Genomic DNA, 27766 nt, shown 5'->3' on the forward strand with positions numbered 1-27766 from the left:
CAACCTCAGGATCCTGCTGTGAGCTTCTCTTGTAAACAAGCTCTAATTCGAGTCCTAAGGCCGAGGAACAAGCGGAGACATGTGACGTTGCCCTCCTCCCCTCGAAGCAACACTCCAATGGGTAACGTGAGGTCTGGGTTTAGGCTTGTGCAAGTGCGGCGGGGGCAGAAGGGAAATAAAGCACTAGGACGTGCTGCTCATGTTGACCAAGGCCCTGGAGACTTCTGGTTATGTATCCATTGTTTTACGCCGCCTTATTCCATGAAGAATTGAAGGTGGTGTATAAAAAACGCATAGTAAGTAGAATAAAAAGAAGGAAAATCGAGGCCAGGGGAAAATAAAGGTACAGTAGTAAAATCAAGCCAAGAACATAAAATCTACATCACAAAGTCCTACATGGTTGTTAAGTGAAGATCGTATTTTTGGCTGAAAGCTTCCCAAAAGCCAGAGTGAAAATAAAATGAGAACAGTTCAGAAATCACAGTGACTAAAGAAAAAACCCACCATTTTTCAGGAAATGAAAAATTTCCCCGCATGAAAGCTCTTACATTAAGGGTCCATTTTGTTGCCTAATGGGTAGTGTCTTCAGGGGACTTACCTACAATAAGATTGACAGCAAATTTCACAAGAGATTTCCCTCTTGATACACTTGGATACAAGTCAAGGACATAGCATTTAACATTTTAGGAAAAGCAGTTCTATCAATTGTCTAAATCTTAGCAGTAGCATATTGTGTAACTCTAGTTACTTGGTTTAGCTCAGAAGTTAAACTTCCAATGAAAGTCACATACATAGTTTAAAATTTTATTTTAGTCACATGATAGAGAGTAAAGAAATATTTGAAATTAACTTACTGATAATTCAATATATCAAAAATATTTCAACACATAATTAATATAAAAAATTATTAGTAAAATATTTTCCATTCTTAGAAATGTTTTTTGTACTGTCTTAAAAATCTAGTGTGGGGCGGTGGGTGGGAGGGAGGTCCAAGAGGGAGGGGATATAGGTATACATACAGCTGATTCACTTCATCGTATAGCAGAAACTAACAACATTGTAAAGCAATTATACTCCAATAATAAAAAAATCTAGTGCATACTGTTTACACTAACATCACATCTCCACGTGGACTAGCCACATTGTAACTAGTGGCTGGGGCTACTGTGCGGTCCGGTGCAGGTTTAGAGGAGCGCATGCGGCTTCACGACCTTCAGACAACCTCCCTCGAGTATCATTCGTCTTAAGCTTTTGAGGAGTCAGGCAACGGTTTGTGCATCTTTTCTCTGTGGAGAAGCTAGAGTCCGGATAGCTTATGTTTCCAGTTAAGGTCATATCCACATACTTTTTCAGCCCATTGAGTGGAAGGCAAGGTCTCCATCCTTTTCTGATAATTAGGACCTGGGCTTCTCCCTTTTTAGAAGGCTTTTCCCCTTCATACAGAAGCTGGTCCGGGTAGGACCTGTAGTGCTGTGCTGAAAGAACCAGCTTTCATTTGATGGTTTCACATCAGAGTTGGTTCTTCTCTTAGTGATTATGTAGTGTGAAAATCTCACTGACCCAGTTGTTTTGGGGGAAGAAAAGTAAGATAACACTCCAAGCTGCCGTGACAGATAATAGAGAAACATCGCCAATTGTATTATTTTCCCTGTCTTGTCCAGGGTCTCCTGAGGGTTGGCACAAGCTCATGGGACCTGCTGGTCTTAGATTTTTCTGCTTTATGGAATCCAAGGGTTTTTGTTTCTGTTTTCCTTCATCAGCTGGAAAAGACTTCTCCTAAGTGGAGCAGGCTGTCACTGCCAGCCCCACCTTCCCAGATCCTGCTAGGTCCAGGAAGCAGGAGAACAAGGCCAGGCACGGCTCCCTGGAATTTATCTCTAAAGCACAGGGCACTAGCTGGTAGCTTGCTTGTCTTGGTTTTTGTTTGCTGTGTAATAGCTTATCTTACCACTCGCCGAGGGAGGAAAGAGCAAGCACCCTCAGGTGACTGGGGTTTCTCTGACTCAGGAGACAAGGATGATGATGACGACGATGACGCAGATGAGAAAATGCAGTCGTCAGGGATCCCGAATGGTGGTCACATCCGTCAGGAAAGCCAGGAACAGAGTGAGGTGGACCATGGAGATTTTGAGATGGTGGTGAGTCTCTGGCAGCAGGAGAGGGGAGGAGGAGCCTCAGAACTCTCCTCTAGCTCTTATTCAGTGTACTTCCACAAGCTGCCGTTTACCACGGGACACTGACAGAGCTTTCTCTCTGCAGTCTGAGTCGATGGTCCTGGAGACAGCTGAAAATGTCAACAATGGCAACCCCTCTCCCCTGGAGGCCCTGCTGGCAGGCGCAGAGGGCTTCCCCCCCATGCTGGACATCCCGCCTGACGCAGATGACGAGACTATGGTTGAACTAGCCATTGCCCTGAGCCTGCAGCAGGACCAGCAAGGTAGAAGGCAATGCCAGGAACACAGTGGCCCATTGGCCTTGCACAGGAAAGAGGGTTTGGCAGTTACTGATATCCAGCTGACTTAGCTCATCCCCAGATTTGGGGAGAGGTTGATCTGGGTGAGAGCTGTTCAGAGATACAGGTGGAGAGTGAGAGGGATCACGGTGGGATTTTTAGTCTGGGAGCCAATCTCATAGTTGCTGTTAGTTTGGTCTTTTGGATTGTTTCCTCCCAAATCTGTTAGATTCCTCCAGCCTGTGTCCTGCCTGAGCTGAAGGAAGGCTTCCACCATCTCTGTAACTAAATTTGGTGGGTGGGCAGCAATGGCTGTTGAGCACCTTCCTCTAGGCCAAAGGGGGTCACACGCTGGTGAGTTTAGACTCCTGAGGGCAGCCGGTGGCCAAGCGGCGCTGGGGATGGGGTCTGGAGGGGATGCTGTGCTCACTCCCCACTTGTCCCCCAGGCAGCAGCAGCAGTGCCCTGGGCCTGCAGAGCCTGGGGCTGTCCGGCCAGGCACCCAGCTCTTCCTCTCTGGACGCAGGAACCCTCTCTGACACCACAGCGTCAGGTAACTGTCCACAGCAAGGAGCGCGGCTCAGGGCCCCAGGACCCTTGGGCCTCGTTTCCAACGCTGTGAGAGTGTAGTGGGCAGCTGCTTTGACAGGCCATCCTGGACTTCCTGCTTGTGCCTTTGCTTTAGAAATGCGGGTGTGGAAGGCATAGTGATGCAGCTTGGCAAAGGCATTCATGGCTCTGCTTCCCTACACTTTGCATGCTGCCTGGCTTCAGCTAATTCCCCAAGGAAAGGCCAAGAGAACAGCTTGCAGGTTGATGGGCTTTAGAGCTTAAATCACAGCTTTCAGGGTTCTTCACCAGAGTTCTAACATTTTAGACAGTCTCAAAAGGGAGACGAGAAATGGAGCTCAAACCTTTTAACTTTTTTCTCGTCATTTGCAAATAAAAGTGAAGCTACAAGAAGCTGAGTCACACTTCAGGTCAGCGTGGGATCTGAGCTTGGTGGGTAGGGTTTTTATGGGCAATTCAAATGCATGGGAAATCTTCAGGCCTCATTATGCGTGTACTTTCAATCACTTTTCCTAACCTGATAAGAAAAAAATATGTCCTGAGCGGAGACTTGGACCAAATAGAGGAGGGTGGGACATCTGAACAATCTACTGGAAAATCGGCCCCTGAGTAATTTAAGGGTTGATTGAGAGTTTTCAGACTGATGTGTCCCTGTATTCGTTTCTTTTTTTTTTTTTTTTCTTTGTTTTTTTGTTTTGGGCGTTTTATCTTGGATAGATAAGAAAGGGAGAAACGGGCTGTCCCCTCTCGCCTGCTGTCATGGCTTGTTGCTTTTCTTAGTCTCTTTAGTTGCTGTCATTTCAGGCTTGGGGGTCACTGTTGTGCTGTACCAGTTATGTTCCTGCTGCGCTCTGTGGCTGTCTTGGCTTTTCTCCCCCATGTGTCTCATCCAGCACTTTCCTCCTGTCTCAGCTCAGCCCTGATCCTGGATGCTGTGGCTGTCTCTGGGGAATTTCCTTGCTTCGTTATTAGCATCTGATGAGGACGATTAGGAAGTTTGAAATTTCCGAATGAGCTCCCCTCTGGACCATCTGATTAAAAAAACAGACAGGGTTGATTTGAGAGCTCATGATAAGTGATTTCCTAGCATAAGCATAAATTGATGGCGAAACAAATCTCATGAAAATTCAGAATCTGTGCTTTTGAATGGTAATGGCTATTTTCCAATCTCAGCAGGTGTCAGTAACACCTAGACTATGGTGACCGTGAAGCATTTTAGCTAGAAAACTGAGTGTCCATGTCACAGATTCTTCTTGAATCTCTGCACTGTTTTACTTGCACTGTGATGTCACAGCGAAGGAAATGCCCAGTGAACTGGGTTTTCACTTCTGTCTAAGTACTGTTTGCAATGCACCATGTACAGTGTTTGTTCCTGTTAGCGATTAACCAGCAAAGCAAATCCTTCCCTTTTTTCTTTGACAACAGGATGTATAAACTGCATGGTGTCTTCTGCACTATGTAGTTTGATGCTTTTGCCCCGAAGAGGGGTTTTTACCTGTAACAGCTCTCGTTACTCTCTCAGCTCCAGCCTCAGACGACGAGGGCAGCACAGCAGCAACTGATGGTTCCACCCTTCGGACCTCCCCTGCTGACCACGGTGGCAGTGTGGGCTCGGAGAGCGGGGGAAGTGCAGTGGACTCGGTGGCTGGCGAGCACAGTGGTAATGCGGCTGGAGGTCCTGGTATCCTTGGGCAGAGAGGGTGGGGACCAAATAGAAATCCCTGCCTGGGCCCTAGGATTGGTTTCAGCAAGGGGAAGTTTAATTATCTGTTAGTGGAAGAAAGAAATGGCATACATAATTCCAAATCATGATTAAGTGAAAACAATTATGGTGTGACTTTGAAATCAGTCCTACGGTGGTTTTTGCTGCTTCTGTTGGGGAAGAGATTTTGGGCAGTCCCATTGTTAATGATCTGGTATATTAATATAGCAGGCCATCTGTACTAGCTGGGGGGGGGTTGGGATTCTAGAATGAGGAAGCATGACAGGCCATTTTGGTTTGATCTCAAAAATCAGTCTCTGCTTAAAAATTGGATATGAAAATTTTTTGTGGAAGAGATACAGAGTAGCTGATAATTTTGAGATTCCCAAATCAGTATATGTTTCTTCTGGAGTATGAGATGGAAATTTATCCACAGTTGAGATTAATTGTTCTTGTGGGTGGATCTTCTGTTCTTTGGGTACCCAGAGAGTCATTTAGTCATTTAGTCCTGTGGGTCCGAAATCGTGAATTCAATCCTTATTGACCTTCACACAGAAGAAAAAAATTTTCTAAAGCTACCAGTCAGGTAATTGCTGACTTCAGAATGCACTGGATTCCACCGTGCTTTGGGAGTTGATTTGCACTTTTTAAACCATTTCCCTCTAGTATCTGGCCGGAGCAGTGCTTATGGTGATGCCACAGCAGAGGGGCATCCGGCTGGACCAGGAAGTGTCAGTTCAAGCACTGGCGCCATCAGCACCACCACCGGACATCAGGAAGGAGATGGCTCCGAGGGAGAAGGAGAAGGGGAAGGGGAAGGAGATGTCCACGCTAGCAACAGGTCAGGAGCTGGCCACTTGCACTCAAGAGGCTTTCCTCGGGGAGCACGTTTCAGGGGTAGGATGATGGATCAGTTGCAGGAGGTGGAGTGGTGATAACAGTTTACTTCTTTTGAAATGTAAAGGTAATAGACTCGTGAAACAGTGTAAAAACCTTAGGAAGTGTTCTAGGTCTGTCTTCTGGTCCTAATTAGAATTTCATCAAATCAATTGCAGAGAGAATAGAAAGTGGTTCTTCGCGTAGGGCCCCCCTTATATCCCTTAGTAAAGGGATTGTCGTAAAAACACGTATCCTCCTTAGTCAAATCTTTCTTGTTTCGTCATTAACCGTACACTCATTTTGTAGCATTCTCTTTAAAAGTGACAGTATTCTGGGCTCAAAAGTGATAGTGATTAAGTAAATACTAGAAATAACTGCTTGTTCAGCACGTTTATTAGGTAATAGAGAGACCAAACAGCAAATACAAGTTTATGACTAGAAATACCAGTGGTGGGGCATTTGGCATATTGAAAGTAATCCATAAAATCCTAATCCAGGCCCCTGAAGAAATTCTGGTGGTGTTTGCTACTGGATTGGTGGAGGAATGTATTCTTAACCAAGAGGTGACTAGAGAAATGGAAGAGGAGGAAGAAAAGAAACCTAAGAATATACTCGTGATGCAATGTTTGTTAAATTTGGTGAGGCCCGTAGTTATTGCATTAGTGCAGAAATCAGTATTTTGAACTGAATGATTTCTATCAGAAAAAGAGGTAACTGAACAGTCAGGCATCGGAGACATTTTTGGGAGAGCATCAGTGAGTGTTTCCTCTATTCCCTGTGTCCTTCCACTTAAACTCTTGCAGCATCCCTTTGGGGAAGATGACCTCTGGCTCAGTTAACTGATGATATTTTGATGGGATTTGTTTCTTAACTGCTTAACCTAAAAGGCATTTTCTACTTAATCTTTTATTTTTCCTCTTCATGTGATTTCTAGGTTAATTCCATGTGTTCAGATAATGTGATCTTTGTGATTTTTGGTTCTTTGAAGTTTTATTTTTCAAAATATTTTTAATCCAGTCTACCTTTGCTTTTTAATTAGAACAGTTAAGTTCGTTTATAACTCATGTTAATTACTGATATATTTGAATTTATTTTGTGCTTCTTATTTGTTCTGCTTGTTTCTGTGTTTGTTTTTCTTTGTAGCCCTCTTGTGGGTTGATTTGCTCTTTTCTCATTCCCCCCTGCCCCAACTTGGCAAGTCTGGAGGTCGTTCCCTCTGTTTCCAGTCTTTCAGTAGTTATACTAATCACTTCAACATGCCTACTTAACCAAAACTAAAGTTAACTAAGAGCTATATCTTCTTCCTGAATGAGTACCTTAGAATACTTTGCTCATTCTTATCAATTTAAGCAATTATATTTGTGTGTTTTCAGAAAAGTCTTTTTAAAGCTTTCAAGATATTACTGCTCTTTTATATAATTTACGTAGTCAGTGTCTGTTTAGATTTGCTCACATGTTTACCACTTTCTATGCCCATGTTTTCTTTGTGCATCTCAGACCTTCCATCTAGGATAATTTCCTTCTTGAAGTATGTCATTTAGATTTTCCTTTAGGGGAGGTCCCCTGGTTTCAAAATCTCAGGTTTTGTTAGTCTGGAAATGTCTTTATTTGGCTTACATTTTGTGGATGTATTTTTGATGGGTATACAATTTTGTGTTGATGGTTTTATCCTCCCAGAATTGAAAATGGTATCCATTGTTATTGCCAATGAGATGTCACCTGCTGTTACAATTATTGCTTCTTTGAAAACAGTGTCTTTACTGCTGCTTTTAAGGTCTTTATCTTGTCACTGTTATTTGTAGTTTTACTAGGTTAGGTTTAGGATGGATTTCTTTACATTTGTTCTGCTTGAATGTTTGGGTTAGTGTCTTTTATTAATTCTAGAAACTTCTCATTCATTAATCTCATTCAAATATCTCATTCATTAATCTCATTGGGCGTTGCTTCTGCCTCATTTTCTGTTATTTCTCTTTCTGGGACTTCAGTAGATGTTAGACCGTCATGTTCTCTTCATGTATCTTAATATCTCTTTTCTTTCTTTTTTAAATTCCTGTGCTTAGTTATTTATAGTTTCCTAAGATTTATTTGAGCGACATCAGAAAACATCAAATACATAGTTATAGGTTTGGAAGATATATAACACTTCTACACTGAAAACTATAAAAGCTAATTGAGAGAAATGAAAGAAGGTCTAAATAAATGAAGGGATATACCATGTTATGGATTGAAAGACTCATTATTATAAAGATAACAATTGTCTTAACATTGATACAGGTTCAGTATAATCCCAGTCAGAAATCTTAGCTGGCTTTATATATGTGTCAAAACTGACAAGCTGATCCTAACATTTATTTGGAAGAGCAAGGGACTAAGATTAGCTAAGGCAATATAGAAGAAAACCCACAAGATTAGAGGACCACACAACTGTAGCTTATAAAGCTGCGCTCAGTAAGACAGTGGGATATTGGTGCAAGGATAGACAAAATAGATTAACGAAACAGACGGGTTCAGAAACAGATTCACACATACATGGTCACCTGATTTATGACACGGATGAGACTTCTATACAGTGGAAGAAAGATGGTCTTTTCAATCAATGGCAATAGGTTGGTTGGAAATGAATATGGAATAAAATGAGTCTTGACCTGATCATGCACAAAAATCAGTTGCTATGGATTTAAACACAAAAGGTAACACCGTACTGGTTTTAGAAGACAAAATATCTTCATAACTTAGGGTGGGCAAAGATTTCTTAAATAGGACACAAAAAGTGTTAACCAAAAGGAAAAAGATACATAGAGTAGACTATATTTCAGCAGCTGATTCCTTTTTTCCTCCTTTTGTCTCAGCGTCAGGATTTGAGTCAGCTAATTTTTTTTACAGACTCCTGGATGGGGAAAAAGTGGTACGGGGGGAAGTGGTATATTTGTTTACTTTGAAACTCAGGGTGTAGCCTTCTGTGTTTTTTTATGAGATTCTCTTAGAAGACTCTCCTCACTTGGGGCAGATTCTAGGCGTCTTTTCCTAGTCCAGACGCCTTGTAAGGTCCTAGCACCCTGTTGTACAAGTTGCCTTTAGAGCGTCATAGCCTCAAGTTTTCGGATGCCCTGAAATCAGTCTCAGGGCTCTGCTTACCCCTCTGGATTTCTGTCTTCACTCATTTCCTGGCCTAATAATTTCTTGATTGCTGGTGAGCTCATTATTGCTTTTATTTTGACCTTGTATTCTGTGACCTTTCTAAATTCACTTGAATTCTAATTACCATCATCGGTTTTGATAATTAGATTAACCCTAATTATGGGTTTGGTAATTAGATTAATTCTTATCACAGATTCTGCATGAACAATCTTGTCTCCTGTAAATAATGACGTGCAACTTTTTTCCCTTCAATCTTTACACTTTTTAACTGTTTTCTCTTGCCTTATTGTATTGGGTAGGAGAGAAGTAGTGATGGTGGAAATCCTTACCTCATTCCCAGACACAGGAGAAAAGGTTTCCTATTTTACCGTGAAGTGTGATGTTAACTGGAAGGTTTCCTAGGATATTCTTTTTATTTATTTATTTATTTAGTTAGTTAGTTATTTAAGTTTATATTTTTTTTGTGTGTGTGGTACGCGGGCCTCTCTCACTGTTGTGACCTCTCCCGTTGCGGAGCACAGGCTCCGGACGCGCAGGCTCAGCGGCCATGGCTCACGGGCCCAGCCGCTCCGCGGCATGTGGGATCTTCCCGGACTGGGGCACGAACCCGTGTCCCCTGCATCGGCAGGCAGACTCTCAACCACTGCGCCACCAGGGAAGCCCTTCTAGGATATTCTTTATCAAATTAAGTTTTGTTAGTAGTTTGCTGGGAGATATTTTATCTTGGGTTGGCTTTTGAAGCTTTCCTGTTGCTTTTGTGGTGCTTAGTTGATTATATGTTTTTCTCCTTTATTCTGTTTAAGGTTGTAAATTACAGTAATTGATATTTTCCATTATAAAACCAACCTTCTGGGGACGCCTGATCGTGATGTCTTACCCTTTGCATCACTGGGTTTGATTAGCTGATATTTTATTTAGGCCTGTAATTTTTCTTCTTTGAAGTGTTTTTGTCAGGTATCGGTGTTCATGTTATTCTGGCCTCATAAAGTAAGTGAGGACATGTTTCCCATTTCTCTGTTCTCTACAAGAGTTTGTGTAAGATTGGTTTTATTTCGTCTGAATTCTTGGAAAAATTTAGCTGTGAAGTCACCTGGGTCTCTAAGGGAAGACTTTCTTTAAGGGAAGACTTTCAACTATAGATTCATTCTTTAAATGACACAGAATTATTACTGTTTCTTCACGTGTTAATTTTGATATGTTGTGCTTTTCAAGGAATTCATTCATTTTACTGGCATAAAGTTGTTCATAATATACCTTATCATCCTTTTAATGTCTGTAGGATTTGTAGTGATATACCTTTTTTCATTTCTAGTATGGGTAACAAACATTTTTCCCCAAAAAAGTCAGTCTTGCTAGAAGTTACCAATTTTATTTACAAAGAACCAACATTTGGCTTTGATTTTTCTCTGTTGTATGCCTACTTTCTGTTTCATTTCCACTCTTGATTATTTCCTTTCTCTTCTTACTAACTTTTTTGTTTTAGTATCTTAATTTTTGGCGGGGCGGGGGATAATTTTCTGTTTTTTTTTTTTTAGCGTTGTAAGATGGAAGGTTAAATCACTGATTTTAAACCTTTCTTTTTCAATACATATTTGAAGCTATATATTTCTCTCTAAAATTCCCTTTAACATTGCTTTGGCTGGAGCTCACATATTTTTATACGTTGTATTTTCATTGCTGTTCAGTTCAAAATGTTTTCTAAATTCTTTTGTAATTTAGTCTTTGGCCCATGGGCTATTTAGAAATGTGTTGCCAAATTTCCAGACATTTGGGGATTTTCTAATTATTTTTCTAGTATTGATTGACAGTTTAATTTACTGTGGTTGGGGAACATACTACGTGATTTCGATCCTTTGAAATTTCTTGAGACTCATTATTTCGAAAATGTTTTTATATCTTTTTAGGATTTTCATTTGTTTTTAGCTGGAGGGTCAATTTAGGTAACCTAGCCATATTGCTAATGAAATTCTCTAAAGTTGTTTTAAGTTAACTGTATTTTTCAGGAATAAGTTAGTTAAAGAATTGTTAAGTAACTTATTGTTTTAAATAATAGAATAACTGAATTGGTTTTACTTTGTCACGAGGAGGGAATTGTAACTTTGGTACACTGTTTAATTTTTTTGTTAAGTGGCAAGAGTACTACTGTCTTAAGAGTTTGAAAAGTCAGTAATCTGGCATGATCTTGGTCCAGATCCAGACTCTACTCATTACGTTGGCTCTTTCCTTTCTGTGTATATTCACATGCACGTTCTCCAAATCTGAGGATTTTAATCCATCTCAGAACTTGTTATGTTTTATCCTAAAAGTATTAAGCTGCTGCTGTCATCTCACCTTTCATCACTTGTACCTTATCTGTTCCTGAGCAATTTTATTCATTTGTAGTCCTCACACGGCTGGTGTAATTATTTGAAGATGCATGCCTGGGCTTTTGTGTATTACTATATTCTGAAGGTGGTTTAGCTCATTCCTTCAAGTTCTTTTTAGAACAATTGTCGTTTATTATTCAAGACTCTATTTTCATTCAGACTTTTATTATACTGAAAATATTGTGGATACCTGCTAGGATATGGAATGCATGAAAATCACACTTAAAAAATACGAAGGCGTGTGGTTTCTTACACACGTGAAGTAAAATGAAGCAAAATGGTTTATTAATTTTGAGAGTGAATCCATTAATTGATTTAGCAAATGCACTGTTAATCTGTGTAAGATTGTGTTAGGTGAGACTGCCACCCCACTTGTTGACAAGACCCTAATTAATGTTCATATTGGTCCTCTTGAATCAGCATATTCACTAGAGATCCAAAAACACACATTTGTTATACTACAGAAGCCCAGCTGTATATCTGCAGATGAAGAAGCCTAGGTAGTGGCCAACTGCATATATGGGAGAACCCACGGTTCTAGTATTGAGGCTGAGGTTGAGTTTTATACTAGGAAAAATGATGACTAAGCTGTGAGAGGGCAAAGCAGTGACTGGCCTTCGTAAGGACTTGGGAAGCAAGAAAAAAGGGCTAGGTCACTATACGATTGGATGATGTAAAATTTGTAGACGGGAGAATTCCAGAAAATAATGCCTGGAGGCAGCATAGGGCCATGTGTTGGGAAAGGCCGTAGAGCTTACTACTGAAAATAATGCCTGGAGGCAGCATAGGGCCATGCGTTGGGAAAGGCCGTAGAGCTTTTACTACTGAAAATAATGCCTGGAGGCAGCATAGGGCCATGCGTTGGGAAAGGCCGTAGAGCTTTTACTACTGAAAATAATGCCTGGAGGCAGCATAGGGCCATGCGTTGGGAAAGGCCGTAGAGCTTTTACTACTGAAAATAATGCCTGGAGGCAGCATAGGGCCATGCGTTGGGAAAGGCCGTAGAGCTTTTACTACTGAAAATAATGCCTGGAGGCAGCATAGGGCCATGCGTTGGGAAAGGCCGTAGAGCTTTTACTACTGAAAATAATGCCTGGAGGCAGCATAGGGCCATGCGTTGGGAAAGGCCGTAGAGCTTTTACTACTGAAAATAATGCCTGGAGGCAGCATAGGGCCATGCGTTGGGAAAGGCCGTAGAGCTTTTACTACTGAAAATAATGCCTGGAGGCAGCATAGGGCCATGCGTTGGGAAAGGCCGTAGAGCTTTTACTACTGAAAATAATGCCTGGAGGCAGCATAGGGCCATGCGTTGGGAAAGGCCGTAGAGCTTTTACTACTGAAGGTTTGGTTTGAATAGTGAAAACAGCTAGGACCTGGTTGCTTGAGAAATATTTTAACTTTCCTGTAGTAAGTTTTCAGTACCATCAGTTGTATCTTGGAATCGTTTTGCTCCACTTTAACAGAGTGAGATTTTTCCTTCTATGTTGCTGGTACACCAAAGGCATGTCTTAACAGTTTTTTTTTAATGCTAGGGTTGTTCCTAAGAAGTAGCTTCCTTATTTACGTCAGTGGCAGGAGGAAAGAACTATATTCAGCTGGTTAGTGTTTGTGTATTAGCTCATGTTTCATGTATTTTCCCTGGTCTTTTAGGCTGCACATGGTCCGTCTGATGCTGTTGGAGAGACTACTGCAAACTTTGCCCCAGTTACGAAGTGTTGGAGGTGTCCGGGCCATTCCATACATGCAGGTATCCCTCAGTTCACTTGGGTCTGTCACATCGGAGTTGGACCATCCTTAAGCATGCTCACAGCTCTCCTTCTGAGGCTATGTAAGACTTGGTTTGGTATTAGCTCATAGAATAATGGATGTAATTTTGAATTGCAAGTTATAGCCCTTCATTTTATAGATGAGAAGGCCGAGGATCAGAGAATGAGATTAAAAATTTTCTACAGCCATCCAGCTAGTTATTGACAGAGCCAGGAACAAAAGTCTGCCCCAGAGATTCTTTTTTTTTTTTCCTTTCTTAGCGGTACGCGGGCCTCTCACTGTTGTGGCCTCTCCTGTTGCGGAGCACAGGCCCCGGACGCGCAGGCTCAGCGGCCATGGCTCACGGGCCCAGCCGCTCCGCGGCATGTGGGATCTTCCCGGCCCGGGGCACGAACCCATGTCCCCTGCATCGGCAGGCAGACTCTCAACCACTGCGCCACCAGGGAAGCCCTGCTCCAGAGATTCTTAGTGTCTAGTAACTCTTTTTTTTTTTTTTTTTTTTTTGCGGTACGCGGGCCTCTCATTGTTGTGGCCTCTCCTGTTGCGGAGCACAGGCTCCGGACACGCAGGCTCAGCGGCCATGGCTCACGGGCCCAGACCGTGGGATCTTCCCAGACCGGGGCACGAACCTGTGTCCCCTGCATTGGCAGGCGGACTCTCAGCCACTGCGCCACCAGGGAAGCCCTAGTAACTCTTTATTAATATTAGTAGTAGAGTGTCATCTGATAGCTGTTCTCCCACTAGCTGCCTTCGTCTTAGGCAAAATTGTTCTTTAATTAGAATACCACAGTGCCATGTCTTAAGCCACTTTGGTTGGATATAGTATAGTGCAGGCTAGTCAGTTAGTTTTGCAGACTTTTTGCAGAACATTTTCTGTGATGCCAAGGGTAGCATATGCCATAATTTGACTCTTCTGACTCTGGACACTTCAACTTCGGTTACCTTAGGACTTAGAGAACCTTTTCATGGATTATTGTTATGATTGACAGGGCAGTCAGGAAGACTGGGATTTCTTCTGAAACACCTTGTGTTTAGAATTGTTGTTCTTTAGGGAATTGGCTTTCATGTTTTATCTCTCTGTTGACGTCCAGGTCATTCTGATGCTTACTACAGATCTGGATGGAGAAGATGAGAAAGACAAGGGGGCCCTGGACAACCTGCTCTCCCAGCTTATTGCTGAACTGGGCATGGATAAGAAGGTGAAATTTGAGAGTCATACTGTGTGAGAGGCAGGGATTGGCTGAGATCAGTTTTCAGTTTTTCATTCCTCTCTTAGAGGAACTTCACCTAGTTTCAAGGGGTGACCCTCCACTGGGGGCTCCAGTTGTGTTGATTCATCAGAAACGTTTTTAGTGCCTGCTTTGGCCCTGGCATACTTTTGGCTCTGGCTATAAATGAGGAACAAGACCAAGTCCCTGCCCTCATAGACCTTTTGTAGCTCCACAGGGTGAAAACAGTGAACTGGTTGTTTGTATCTTAACATGGCTTCCTAGGTGTATCAGACTCTAGATCATCCACATATAGACCACAGGTACATTGGAGCTTGTTTTGTCTCTGAGTCCAAGTGAGGCAATCTTGTTGAGAGGACACCTCAAGGTTAAAGTAAGTGTGGTCTTCTCGGCTCCGCTTCTGTCCCCAGGACGTCTCCAAGAAGAACGAACGCAGTGCCCTGAATGAGGTCCACCTGGTGGTGATGAGACTCCTGAGTGTCTTCATGTCCAGGACCAAATCCGGATCCAAGTCTTCCATATGCGAGGTATCTTGCTTTGGGCTAATGGGTGTGGGGAAAGGAAAGAGGATTGTCTGGTTGGCACTCGGACAGTGGGCAGAGGCCTCTGTTAGAGCCAGGCCATTGTCGCTTGAGAGCAGTAACATTCTAAGCTGCCACCGCTCAGGGGCAGAGCATCTACCTTTCTCGGGGTCCCTTCCAAGCTCTGATCTTTTCCAACAATCCCTCCACTGGGGGCGGTTAAATCGTTTGGAAGTTCCCTTATTGAAAAGCAGGAGACTGTTCTGCAAGGCGCAGAGTGGCTAAGAGGATTCCCCTCCTGTATGTTGCTATAAGGTATGGTAATAGAGCAGAGAGAAAGCAGTGGTGTGTGGTGGAAAGGAGATTAACACAAAGCAGAGAAGGTAGAAATGGGGCTGAACTGCATCCAGTCTTAATGAGCTTCTGAGCTGTGTGGGTGGCTGGGGCTTGCCAGGCTCTCCTAATGGTTTTATTTACAGTAGCTTTTCTCTCCCTTTTCTGTTCATGTGATCACTCACCCCATCTCCTTTGGAAGCTGGTTCTATGGAAAGAGCCCCTACTAGGAGGGTGGGGCTGCAAAGAAGTGCCTATAGTGGAAAGTTTTCTCTCTTTTTAACATAAATGGGCTTCTTTTCTAGCTGCCCAAGGAGAAAGAGAAAACCTCTTCCCTGCAGGTGGAAGGGTTATCTAATCCTGGCCTCCTTGGCCTCTGGCACATATGTGTAGGGAGATTAGATTTGGGAACTGGTGTTCCTTTGTTTTCTCTTACCATGCTGCTGTTCAGAAGAGTGGGGGAAATGTTTGAGTTAGTCGGGAAACGTTTTTATTTATTTATTTATTTTTTGCGGTACGCGGGCCTCTCACTGTTACGGCCTCTCCCGTTGCGGAGCACAGGCTCCGGACGCGCAGGCTCAGCGGCCATGGCTCACGGGCCCAGCCGCTCCGTGGCATGTGGGATCCTCCCGGACCGGGGCACAAACCCGTGTCCCCTGCATCGGTGGGCGGACTCACCCACTGCGCCACCAGGGAAGCCCCTAGTCGGGAAACTTTTAACTCAAGAGACTGACTCCCTCAGTTCCATGACAGCTTCTCCTAAGGCTGTTGTGAGTGCGTTTCCTACCCCCAACACTCAGCTGAATGCCACACTGTTCTACAGGCCATTCTTAGCTTCTCCCTGGTTTTTCCCCAGTCATCTTCCCTCATCTCCAGTGCCACAGCAGCAGCCCTGCTGAGCTCTGGCGCTGTGGACTACTGCCTGCACGTGCTCAAGTCCCTGCTGGAGTACTGGAAGAGCCAGCAGAACGATGAGGAGCCCGTGGCTACCAGCCAGCTGCTGAAACCGCATGCTACGCCATCCCCACCCGACATGAGCCCATTCTTCCTCCGCCAGTATGTGAAGGTGAGGTCCTCCCCCCGGGCAGCGACCCACTCCTGTCCCTCAGCTAGGGCACTGTCCTCTTCAGTCTCAGCGAGTAGCGCTGAAGGAGCCGAGGATGTCACATACTCCCCCTGCTGTTACAGGATGCCCTAGTTTAGAAGATGGGCTTTCTGGTCAGGTGAGTCTGGGAACATGTCCCTCGGGAACAAGTGTTCCCACTTACCAGCCATGAAGCTTGGAGAAGTTCTGTCTAACCTTCGTAAGCCTCAGTTGGCACACCTGGAAAATGAGCACACGTAGTATCTGCTTTATAGAGTTGTTGTGAGCATCGGATGAGGTGATGTTGGTAAAGCGCAGTGCCTAGCACATCGCAGTGCTCAATAAATGTTAATTATTATTACCATTTCTGTTCCATTGGAGTCCACGTAGTGGAGCAAGATGGCCTGGGGTAGCTGTGCTGCTTATTGCATACTCAGGACTGCTTCGAATAGTATGGGAGTGTAACAGGGCACAAATTGTGAATCTGGTCGTGTCCTTCTCTTTGTATAACCTTCTAGTGGTTTTCCGTAACTTTTCAGCCAAAAAGTTCTTTGCCGATCCAGCTATCTGCTTAACTCTCTACTTTATCAACTGTAACACCCCTGCATGCAGCCCTGCTAATCTGTGTGTCTCTCCCAGCGTACATGCTGTCCCTTCAGAAGTTTTTTCCTCTCCTTCTGCATCCCTTCCTTCCCCTGTCTAGTTAACTCCTAGCCCTTCTTCAAGACCCAGCTCAAGTATTGGATCTTTCCCCAGAACACTTTTCTGCTGTCTGAGCGAGATCGCCTTTCCCTGGGTCCCAGAGCACCCTGTGCACACGTGTGGAGTCTTCCCCTCCAGACTGTCAGCAAAGACCATATTTTATTTCTCTTCACACGCCCAGTGCTTGACATAGATCTGATAAACAGCTGGTGATTGAATATGTGGGACACATGCCCCCAAACTCTCACAGTCTCTTCCTGGGGACCACACAGGTTGTAGGATAGCTGTTGTTTCCGTTGTCCTCAATCTCTCGGTACCCCTGCCTCTGTGTGTGGGCCCAGGATCTCGACTGAGTTTAGTGATCTTTGACACCCCCTTGGTTACACGAATGTTTCTTGTTGTCATGGAAAGCTTTGGTTCTAGGGAATGGAATACATCTCATAGAAAGTCAGAAATCCTTCTCCATTACTGTTTTTTCAATTTTTTTCCTATTCTAGTTTTTGTGTAAGCAGAGTAAAATCAATCCAGTGTCAAAAACCAGAGTGAAATGTTAGAACTTTTAAGAGCAGTGAGATCTGCCTCCACAATAAGCTTTGCATGTAATGAAATTGCCCCCGGGAGCCTGGGGTCTTCCTGGGTTTGTAAACGAAACTATCCGTCAGTGAAGGCTCCAGCTTTGAAAGGTGCCATTTACCATCTCCAACGTGAGGTACTCCTAGTGAGCAATAGACCAGCCTTTTTCCTAACTGTGGTCAGGGGAAATTGTCAATCACAGGTTCTTATACAAATGTTCTTCTCCCAGGGCCATGCTGCTGATGTGTTTGAGGCCTATACTCAGCTTCTCACAGAGATGGTACTGAGGCTGCCATACCAAATCAAAAAGATCGCTGACACCAATTCTCGAATCCCACCTCCTGTCTTTGATCATTCGTGGTTTTACTTTCTCTCAGAGGTAAGTGAAGGTCCCAGTCGAGGAGAGGACACACCGGCTGTGACTGCCTTTGTGGCTCCCTTGCATCCTAACCATCATGTGGTATTTCCCCCATCAGAGTCCCTCCCACCATTTAGGTCTTGCCCCTCCAGAGTGTACTATGTGGTGAAACTGTGGAAGATGTGTATCAGAGCAAGCCATCCACTTTAGTGTTTGGTTCTCTACACTTACCTTCCCCCACATGTGGTGATAATGGACAAGTTTCATAGTTTGGACTCTGCCTGGAAAACAGAAAGTATGCTGGTTAAATGAACTGAGAGATTTTAATATAGAGAATTGGTTAAGCAGCCACTGAAGAACCGAAAAGATAAAAAGGGCACATTGTGGTAACACAGGGGTAGTAACCGCAGGCAGCAGCCGCCAACAGCCCCCTGAAGGCAGCGGAGAGGCCCGGTGGGGCTGAGGAGGGGCTGCTGCTGCTCGCACCTCAGGAGCCCGGAAGGGGTGTGATGTGGTGGACTCTGGAAGTTCTAAAAGAAGCCGGCGAACAGGACCGCCCGGACCTGGTTTGTCCTTGACTGTTGAAGAGATGCTGGAGGCCGCTAGGGTGAAGGGCTGCTCCTAGGACGGCAGGCAGGTCGGAAGGAGCAAGTCCCTTCTCTCCCTCCTGCCTTTTGGTGTCCCTCCAGTGCTCCCCACTGGCAGAACCTAAGAGGGGACCAGCCGGCAAGAAACAGCGCAGCTAGCTTTAGTTCTGGACTGGACGTCACAGAGCAGGGTGTGGTGGGGTGGCTTTGGAGCCGAGAGGAAATGGCTGAATAACCTGCACAGCAAGCATGAGATGAACTCTGGGAAGAATAATGTTCGCAAACCCCAAACAGCCATTTCAAGTCATGTAGATGGAACGGCGCAGCTTCTTCCCCACCTCTTTTACCTGAAAGAGAGATTCTGAATGTTATTTTTCTTCACACGTTCATTCTGGGTGGGCTGGAGTGCAGACCAGCCTCCTATAGATTCCTAAGTACTCCACGAGCGGTAGCAGGAATGTTGCTCCTTTTCCCTTTTTGACGTTTTTCTTTCTGTGCCTTTCTTTCTGCTGGTCCTTGTAAGGAATACTAAAGTTCACCAGGGCCTAGCTTGACTGCAAGGAAGTAGCTTGGTTTGTGTTACCAGTTTTTAGTAACAGCTCATGAAAACCCAAGGCGCTGTGGCTGGTACAGATACAGTTCCAGAGTCATTGACTCTTTGTGTCGTTTCTCCCCTCAAGTACCTGATGATCCAGCAAACTCCATTTGTGCGTCGGCAAGTCCGCAAACTTCTGCTCTTCATCTGTGGGTCAAAGGAGAAATACCGCCAGCTCCGGGATTTGCACACCCTCGACTCCCATGTGCGCGGGATCAAGAAGCTGCTGGAGGAGCAGGGGATCTTCCTCCGGGCAAGTGTGGTTACAGCCAGCTCTGGCTCCGCCCTGCAGTATGACACGCTCATCAGCCTGGTACGGCCGGTGTTGGGGTGGTGTGGTAGGGCAGGGGAGGCTGTGGATGAGGCTCAGCCAAGTAGGTGATAAGATGGAGCAGCACACACAGGGCCTTTTCAGTATTTTGAGAACATCATGGCCAGGGTTGCGAGCAGGGTAGATCCATGATACCCAGCTGGGTGCTATACCACATGCAGTTGGCTTCAGGGTCTGCGATTGCCCCTCCCTGGTCCCGCCCCCACCTGGCAGCGGTTCCTCTGTTGTGAGGAGGGGCTTTCTACCAGTGTCATTTGCTCATGTCGTGGACAGGATCAACCCGGGATTTGTGCACCTCTCATTTTTGTCCCTGAATACTAAAGAAATGATGTATTATCGCCTAAGATCAGTTGTTTGACTTTGGGGAGTAAATTGAATATATTGCATAGGAACATCTAGGAAGAACATCTTCAGTGTTAAAGACTCCTAATCCAGTGTTCTTACTATTATGCTTTTAGCAAGAAAAAAATAAACTGGATTGTAGTGTCTTACGTCATGACCTACCTTTCCTGCTGCATTATTGAGTGGTCTGAAGAATCCCTGAAAACAAAAGGGCTTTGTGTGGTGGGACGTTGAATGTAGGAGGCTCAGTGTTTGGGCCTTGGCCCCAGGTTCACCGGGGCACCGATCAACCTTGCACAGAGGGCGAGGGTTTGTAGTCCAAAGCTGAGGTGATGACCCCTCAAGACAGCAGGTGTGGGTCGTTTCTGGTGATTGGTTTCCATTTCAGATGGAGCACCTGAAAGCCTGTGCAGAGATTGCTGCCCAGCGAACCATCAACTGGCAGAAATTCTGCATCAAAGATGACTGTAAGCAGTGCTTCTCCTTTTGGTTGCTGTTACTCATTCATTCCTTCAAGAACTGTTCCTCGAAGCCCACTATATGCCAAGCGTTAAACTGGGTTCTAGAGATACAGCCATGAGCAAGATAGACAGAACTCTGCCCAGCAAAGAAGACAAATAAAAACTTACAAGATTGCTAAGCATCCATAGACAAAAATGTGGGGTGCGGTGGGACCACAACAAGCATATTGTTGTGGTCAACTACGGAGGAGAATCATCTTCTTCACAGGAGTGGGGGCTGGGAGCCAGCCTCTGTGTAGTTGTTGCAGTACTTGTCAGATATTTCCAAAGAGGGTGTAAATTCTTCTGGGAACTTCCAGCAGAGAACCTGGACAAAGGAGGTGGTGGGAGTAGGGCAGCCCTGGCGTCTGGAGCAGGTGCTCTCGTTCTTGTGTGTGAGTCTCGCAGTTGTGTCAGAGCTGAGCCCCTGTCTCCTCTGCCTGCAGCTGTCCTGTACTTCCTCCTCCAAGTCAGCTTCTTGGTGGATGAGGGGGTGTCTCCGGTGCTGCTGCAGCTGCTCTCCTGTGCTCTGTGCGGCAGCAAAGTCCTCGCTGCGCTGGCGGCCTCGGCAGGGCCCTCCAGTGCTTCCTCCTCCTCAGCCCCTGTGGCCACTGGTTCTGGACAAGCCACAGCACAGTCAAAGTCGTCCACAAAGAAGAGTAAGAAAGAAGAAAAGGAAAAGGAGAAAGAGGGTAAGGGTCACCTTCTTGTCTCAGTGACCAGGGTGATGTGTTCTAGTCTCTCTGAGAGCACATCGTTCATTCTCCTCTTCTTTTTTTTTTTTATTAATTTTTATTGGCGTGTAGTTGCTTTACAACGTTGTGTTAGTTTCTTGCTGTATTGCAAAGTGAATCAGTCGTACGTATACATATATACCCTTTTGTTTTAGATCTCCTTCCCACTTAGTTCACCACTGAGCATTGAGTAGAGTTCCCTGTGCTATACGGTAGGTTCTCATTAGTTATCTGTTTTACACGTAGTAGTGTATACGTGTCAGTCCCAATCTCTCAGTTCATTGTATTCCCCCCTTCCCCCCTTGGTAACCATAAGTTTGTCATTCTCTTCTTCTGAAAGGTTTTTCATCCTGATTTACAGGGACCTAAAACCCAAATGCCCTCTAGTGTCATTTTCAGTTATGTTGAAGGTGACACCTTAAAGAGTGTGACTTCCGTACCTAGTGTCTGTAACGGGAAAGGTCAAAGTGCACCAAACATTTTTACTAGGCCCAAGTTTCTTTTAATATGAAATAATAACACTTGCTTCGTGGAGAGATTGTCGGTGTTAAATGAAACTATGCTTATAAATGTGCCTTGTAAACTGGTAAATGCTCTACAAATGGACACTGCAGTGAGCTTTAGCTGATTCCTTGCCATCAGAAAGGCAAAAGCGTTTTTCTGCGTTCCTGATTTTCATGGTCCTTGGAGGCCTGAGACAGGTGATTGGTGGAGAGCAGTTGAGGTTCACATTCCCCAATGAATTATTCGGATCCCTCTGTGCCAGTCTGTGGTAATGTTGACTGTTGTAGGTAGCAAACTTTTGAAAGGAAATTCCTTCTCCAATGTGACTATCTTTGTCGGTGCCAGGCTTGTAGAGGTACTTTTTTTGGTAGGATTATTATATCTGGGGCTGACTTTTTGTGTCTCAGTAACCAACTGAAAGTTTTTTTTTTTTTTTTCCCCCTGCGGTACGCGGGCCTCTCACTGTTGTGGCCTCTCCCGTTGCGGGGCACAGGCTCCGGACGCGCAGGCCCAGCGGCCATGGTTCACGGGCCCAGCCGCTCCACGGCACACGGGATCCTCCTGGACCGGGGCACGAACCCGCGTCCCCTGCATCGGCAGGCGGACTCCCAACCACTGTGCCACCAGGGAAGCCCCTGAAAGTTGTTTTCAAATCATAACCATTTTGGTGAAACTTGAAAACATGGACAGAATTCCCTCTCTTTCCACCTGAGCACTGGCTGTAGGACCCTAGACCACTTCTTCCTACTTTTCAGCCCTTCAGTCCTGCTTTGATCTTGCAGGTGAGAGCTCAGGAAGCCAGGAGGATCAGCTGTGCACAGCTCTGGTGAACCAGCTGAACAAATTTGCAGATAAGGAGACCTTGGTCCAGTTTCTGCGTTGCTTCCTCTTAGAGTCCAATTCTTCCTCGGTGCGCTGGCAGGCCCACTGCCTGACACTGCATATCTACAGGTAGGGTCTGGGGCTTAGTTTTAGCAGACTGTGTGGGTCTGGGACCGGAGTGGGTGATGTATCAACAGTTCTGTCTTGGCTCTATGTTCCATACTCAAGGTCGTGCATACTATAAGTATTTACACCAATCTGAATCCTCTTGACTATTACAGATTTCTTCATTGAGTTATCTGCTTTTTGGCTGTTAAACTGATGTCAGAAGCAAGAGATGGTCTGTTTTCCACTAAGAAGGCTATGTTTACAAGTTTGTAAAACGACCAGGCTTGACTCTTTAGGGTAACAAAGCTCAGTTTCTGCCATTGAGAGATGTCAGATGATGGGAATAAATCACCTCCTGAAGACAGGAAAGGATCATGCTACATCTGTTAAGGTTGATTGTCAAAAGAACAGTAGAGCCATTCAAACTTAACCCATAGTTGTGGGGAAATAGATACATCTCCAAAACGGTACCTGGGCCTTGTTGATAAATAAAGGAACCTCAGGGTTTTCTGCTGCTTATAATATGAACTGTCATTTATCTACAGAAACTCTAGCAAATCTCAACAGGAGCTCCTGCTAGATCTGATGTGGTCTATATGGCCAGAACTCCCAGCCTATGGTCGTAAGGCTGCCCAATTTGTGGACCTACTAGGATATTTCTCCTTGAAAACCCCACAAACAGAGAAGAAGGTAACAGATGATTGACGGTTGGAGAGGCTAACTTGCCACATTTTAACCTTTTTTATCTTGAGTTAAGAACGTTACGATCAACCCACATGGGAGTACATATATGAAATCTCTTTTAAGTATATATTAAGCACTCCCAGTATGTATGCCACCTAGATAATAGATACTAGCAAATAAGTATCGTCTGAATTTGGCTTAGCCAGCAGAAGCAGATAAAGTGGGGAAGAAAATGCAACTCATTAAAGTTGCTTGGGAAAGAAAGTGCTCCTCTGGGTTTCCTGGCAGTCCTGATCACATATCCAACGTGTTTTTGCAATTAGATAACCATTTCATGGCTTCTCCATAATAATAAAATTTCTCTTCCTCCACAAGGTATAGAAAGAGGGGCTGTCACTAAGATCGTGGAAACTACTAAAGAAGATAGAATCCTTTAAATGACTAGGAGTTAGGCTCAGCTTTGTTTGATTCTGAATGAGGGCTGCTACTTCTAGGGCGGTATCAGCTAGAAAGCAGAGGAAAAGTCTTTGCCAGTAAGACTTTCCCTTGGGCTTTAATTCTGGTCCTATATTGACTTCTGTTTTCAGTTGAAAGAATATTCACAGAAGGCTGTGGAGATTCTTCGTACTCAGAACCACATTCTTACCAACCATCCCAACTCCAACATTTACAAGTGAGTTTTGTTCTGCTTTCTTCCTATTTGAAGCTCAGTCAACAGTCCAGTTGCTATTTCCACATTGATTGGCTCTTATTTATGAATCAATACGCTCCTGTCTAGTTGGTCTTTGAATCCCTCCCTTGTAGTTGGGGCCTTGTGCATAGAAGGTGCTCAACATGTAACTGCTGAATTAGGGTTTGGTAAGCAATGATTTAAGAAGGTCTCTAGTTTTCAAGGGTCTAAGTGTAAATCACATAAGGCAAGTTTACAGAAATGGCTGCATTAAAAAAAAAGAAAAACTTTGGAAGACACTGTTGTTTAAACTGTCAGTTTATTATTTCCCTGGTTTATTAGTGACTGTTCTTTTTTTTCCTCCAAACTTTATTGGGGTATAATTTACATACAACAAAATTTACGCATTACAAGTGTACGATTCAGTGATTTTTAGTAAATTTAATTGTGACTCTTCTTTGAGTCAAATTTTAATGTAACATTTAGGATTCCTGTGACCTCAGAACAGCTCAGAAATAGGGAACGTCTAAGGTCACTCAGTTGAAATTCCCTTCCTGTGACTTAACTCTGTTGGGATTTCTCACATTTCCTTGTGTTCTCACTAGAGTGGAGCTTGCCTTGGGGAATATTGAGCCATGGTTTTCTCATGGCTTCTTTGTGAAGCTCCATGCTTTCTAAAATGAAAATCTCCTTATGCTAAGACTGCTTTCTTCCTTAGCACCTTGTCTGGCCTAGTGGAGTTTGATGGCTATTACCTGGAGAGTGATCCCTGCCTGGTGTGTAATAATCCAGAAGTGCCGTTTTGTGTAAGTGACATCTTTAACATGGACAGTCCCGAGACTTACAGGGCCAGTGGGTTTCTTGTTTTTAGAGGTTGATTATTACTGCATAGGCATCCCTCTCCCAGTGGTTGGTTGCAGTTGTATTAATCCTTACCTGCCCTGCTACCTTAAATAGAAACTTCATCCATGGGTGAAGAGTGGGTTACACTGATGAGTTTTGAAGAGGACAGGATGAGCCGTTAGCCTTGAACTAACACACTGTTTTGTGTTTACTTTTGCATTTAGTATATCAAGCTGTCTTCCATTAAAGTGGACACAAGGTACACCACCACCCAGCAGGTTGTGAAGCTCATTGGCAGCCACACCATCAGCAAAGTGACGGTGAAAATTGGGGACCTGAAACGGACCAAGATGGTGCGGACTATCAACCTCTATTACAACAACCGAACTGTGCAGGCCATCGTGGAGCTGAAAAACAAGTACGGGCTTTTCAGACCTGGGGAGGGGCAGCAGGCTTATGAGGCTCAATACCAGTTGTTGCCTTTGATTGCTGGAATCAGGTAAAGCAGCACATTCCTGGAGGCCTAGTATGTCCTCTTGCCTCCTTAGGTCATGGCTGAAGGACACAGGTGAAACACCAGTTCTTAAGGATGCTGACGAAAACTATTTTGAAATTATGTCCCAGGGAGCCCTCAGGGTCTAAGATCTTCAACAGCCTGAAAGGAAGCTGAGTGAGGGGGACTCTAGGCTTCTCATACCCATGTTAACTAGAGCGGTTCTATTTTTAGATAGACGATTCTGTAGGGGAAGTGGTTGTTTCTTGGATTAAGACACTGTTCTCTTGTTCACAGAGCAGGCAGTATTTCTCAAGGAGGTTCTCTAGTTTGAAGTCCTTCCATTTCTGCATGGTGCATTCCCTCTACATATGCTGATGTTGGATCTTTCTAGATTATCTGTCCCAACATCTGAATCTCAAGGCATGTTGTATATGGGCCAAAGAAGACACTAGCGTGGGTTATATAGTGTCAACTTTTACAGAGACAGACCACTTGTTGTTGAAGACTCAGGCATTTATGTTGGGCAGAGAATATAAGTAGTTGCTACTTGAATGTTTAGACCTACAGGGAGTGCTGCTCTGTGCATAGAATGGAAGTGTTGGTATTACTCTAAAGGTAGCATAAAGCTAGCATGTACCACATGAACAAATGGCCACAGGAGCTCTGCTTAAAGGAAGTTTTCTCTTTGTCGTTTGAAAAGCATAGTTAACATTGATGATCTGCAAGTAGAAGCTGCTCATTGGGATGACCCAGTTCCCTCTGGAGAAGGTGGATTTGATTTTCCGTTGTGTAGAGTCAGCGTAGCTGCTGGTGAAGACCTCAGACTCTGGAATGAGACTGGGGGTTCACACCCCTTGTAGAATTTACGTAGCCTCAGTTTCCTTAACTGTAAGAATGACACACTTTCAGGGTGTTACTTTAAGGGTTAAATGTGTTAGTGTATGTGAAGTGCTGAGAACAGAGCCTGACGCGTAGTGAGCGCTCAGTAAATACTAGCTCCAATCGTATTCGTATAATTACCTCTAAATTATCCCATGCCTTTACTCTTTCTGACTCTACTTGGCACTTGGTCCGGATCCTGGTATGTCCCTCTGCCTCTCTAAAGCAACCTGAGTGTTATCCTTCCAAGGTAGTTGTCTTGATAGGAACTCATGGCAGTCATCATCACGGTACCTCTTGGGATTCCAGGCTTCAGCGTGGCATGCTCTTGGAGTTAATATCTTCCCTTGATGTGCATTCCCTTGTTTTTCTGGAGTATCAGAAATTATCATATATAATGTCTTAAAGCACCTGTATGTTCTCCCCCCCCCCTTTTTTTTTAAGAGAGAAAGAATAGAGGAAACATTTTTTAAATTAAGTTGCTTTTATTTGCCAGATTTCCTTTCCTTAGACTTAATTGCCTTAGAAGAATAGGTAGGGACAGTCTTCTCTTCGTCTCATCAGACTGTCACTGCTGAGGGTCTTGTGAGAGAGAGGCTCTTAGGCCATCTGCCCCTCTGTCTGACACTGTCTCTCCTAGGCCGGCTCGCTGGCACAAAGCCAAGAAGGTTCAGCTGACCCCCGGGCAGACAGAGGTGAAGATCGACCTGCCTTTGCCAATAGTGGCTTCCAACCTGATGATTGAGTTTGCAGACTTCTATGAAAACTATCAGGCTTCCACGGAGACCCTGCAGTGCCCACGCTGTAGTGCCTCAGTCCCTGCCAACCCAGGGGTCTGCGGCAACTGTGGAGAGAATGTCTACCAGTGTCACAAATGCAGGTAAGTGAGTGGTTGTCTGACCCAGGCCAGGCACATTCCTTGTATTTTTCTGTAAGAGTCTCCTTGTGCTCAATTTCATTGTGTGGTGCCCTCATAATAACTACAGGATTATGGGTATGTAGAGTGCAGAGTGGGAGGGAAGGGGAAGAGTGGGGGGTGTGTGGGCGTGCGCATGCATGTGAATTCACGAGACCATCCAGTGGTGGGTGGTGCTGGGGTCCCTAGGTTTGGTTCTGGGTCTCCCTTTCTTGTTACCTGGTTGCTTAAGTCATCCTCGCCTATTTGCTGCTGCCCCTCCGAGAGTCCCTGCAATAGTTTGCAGTGTATAGATGTGGCGTGGTCCATCTCCCCTCCCTACAAATCCTCTGCTGCCCCCTGACCCAATCACTATGGTTTTTCAGATCCATCAACTATGATGAAAAGGACCCCTTCCTGTGCAATGCCTGTGGCTTCTGTAAATACGCTCGCTTCGACTTCATGCTCTATGCCAAGCCTTGCTGTGCAGTGGATCCCATTGAGAATGAAGAAGACCGGAAGAAGGTAAGGCCGCATCCGTCCGAGACTCAGGCAGGGCTTTGATCTGAGCTGTGGACTGAGCTGATGTGGGGAGTGTGCTTTTCCTTCTAGCTGAAGTTTTCTCAACTCAGCACTGTTTTCAGGGCTCAGCTTTTGAGTGGCAACAAATAAGACAGATATATTGGAACACATGGTTTGTGTAGGATTTTGGAGACATGTTAATTAAACTAGAATATCTCAAGCGACAAATGACAAGATTTGGAAAGGCAGATAGAAGTTGGGTGACTTGCCCTGCATTTGTTCCACAGGCTGCTTCAAATTGCAGCTGCTGGCCTTCCCTCATTGTTGGCTTGTCCAGGGGCTAGTTCTCTGCCAGCCTGATGTGGTGGGACTGGATATGGGAGGACAGGGAAGAGGGGGCAACTGTCAGGATAGTCACTAGCAGCAGCAGCCTGGCAAAGCAAAAGAACACCTGGCTTTGGAGTCAGAAGATTGAAAGTTCCAGTTCCACCTGTGCTTTTTAGTACTGTGTGACCTGGCCGAAGTCACTGCTCTCAGTATTGTTTATTTATACGCATATCGTATACGTTGTGTATTATTG

At 44.7% G+C, this 27766-nt stretch overlaps 1 protein-coding gene across 5 annotated transcripts in view; it reads left to right on the forward strand.

The window, feature by feature from the left end:
* UBR4 (ubiquitin protein ligase E3 component n-recognin 4) overlaps nt 1-27766 on the forward strand; it is a 127605-nt gene that overhangs the window by 59314 nt on the left and 40525 nt on the right. For 3 of the 5 annotated variants that reach the window (XM_022552048.2, XM_022552050.2, XM_022552053.2), the window contains 21 exons: nt 10-121; nt 2008-2138; nt 2260-2437; nt 2901-3005; nt 4545-4682; nt 5391-5565; nt 12758-12854; nt 13966-14073; nt 14514-14630; nt 15814-16023; nt 17546-17695; nt 18942-19169; nt 19918-19996; nt 20476-20721; nt 22050-22218; nt 22743-22887; nt 23469-23554; nt 24270-24357; nt 24619-24812; nt 26410-26649; nt 27051-27189. In XM_022552048.2, the coding sequence (XP_022407756.2) occupies nt 10-121; nt 2008-2138; nt 2260-2437; nt 2901-3005; nt 4545-4682; nt 5391-5565; nt 12758-12854; nt 13966-14073; nt 14514-14630; nt 15814-16023; nt 17546-17695; nt 18942-19169; nt 19918-19996; nt 20476-20721; nt 22050-22218; nt 22743-22887; nt 23469-23554; nt 24270-24357; nt 24619-24812; nt 26410-26649; nt 27051-27189 (3135 nt within the window). The remainder of the gene's footprint in view (nt 1-9; nt 122-2007; nt 2139-2259; nt 2438-2900; nt 3006-4544; nt 4683-5390; nt 5566-12757; nt 12855-13965; nt 14074-14513; nt 14631-15813; nt 16024-17545; nt 17696-18941; nt 19170-19917; nt 19997-20475; nt 20722-22049; nt 22219-22742; nt 22888-23468; nt 23555-24269; nt 24358-24618; nt 24813-26409; nt 26650-27050; nt 27190-27766) is intronic. The other 2 variants (XM_089899902.1, XM_089899913.1) reach the window with 2 other exon arrangements.

The sequence above is a fragment of the Delphinapterus leucas genome, chromosome 1, assembly GCF_059928025.1.
Source record: "Delphinapterus leucas isolate spDelLeu-1000000601 "Yukka" chromosome 1, BTC_Dleu_Yukka2, whole genome shotgun sequence".
Classification (NCBI taxonomy): Eukaryota; Metazoa; Chordata; class Mammalia; order Artiodactyla; family Monodontidae; genus Delphinapterus; species Delphinapterus leucas.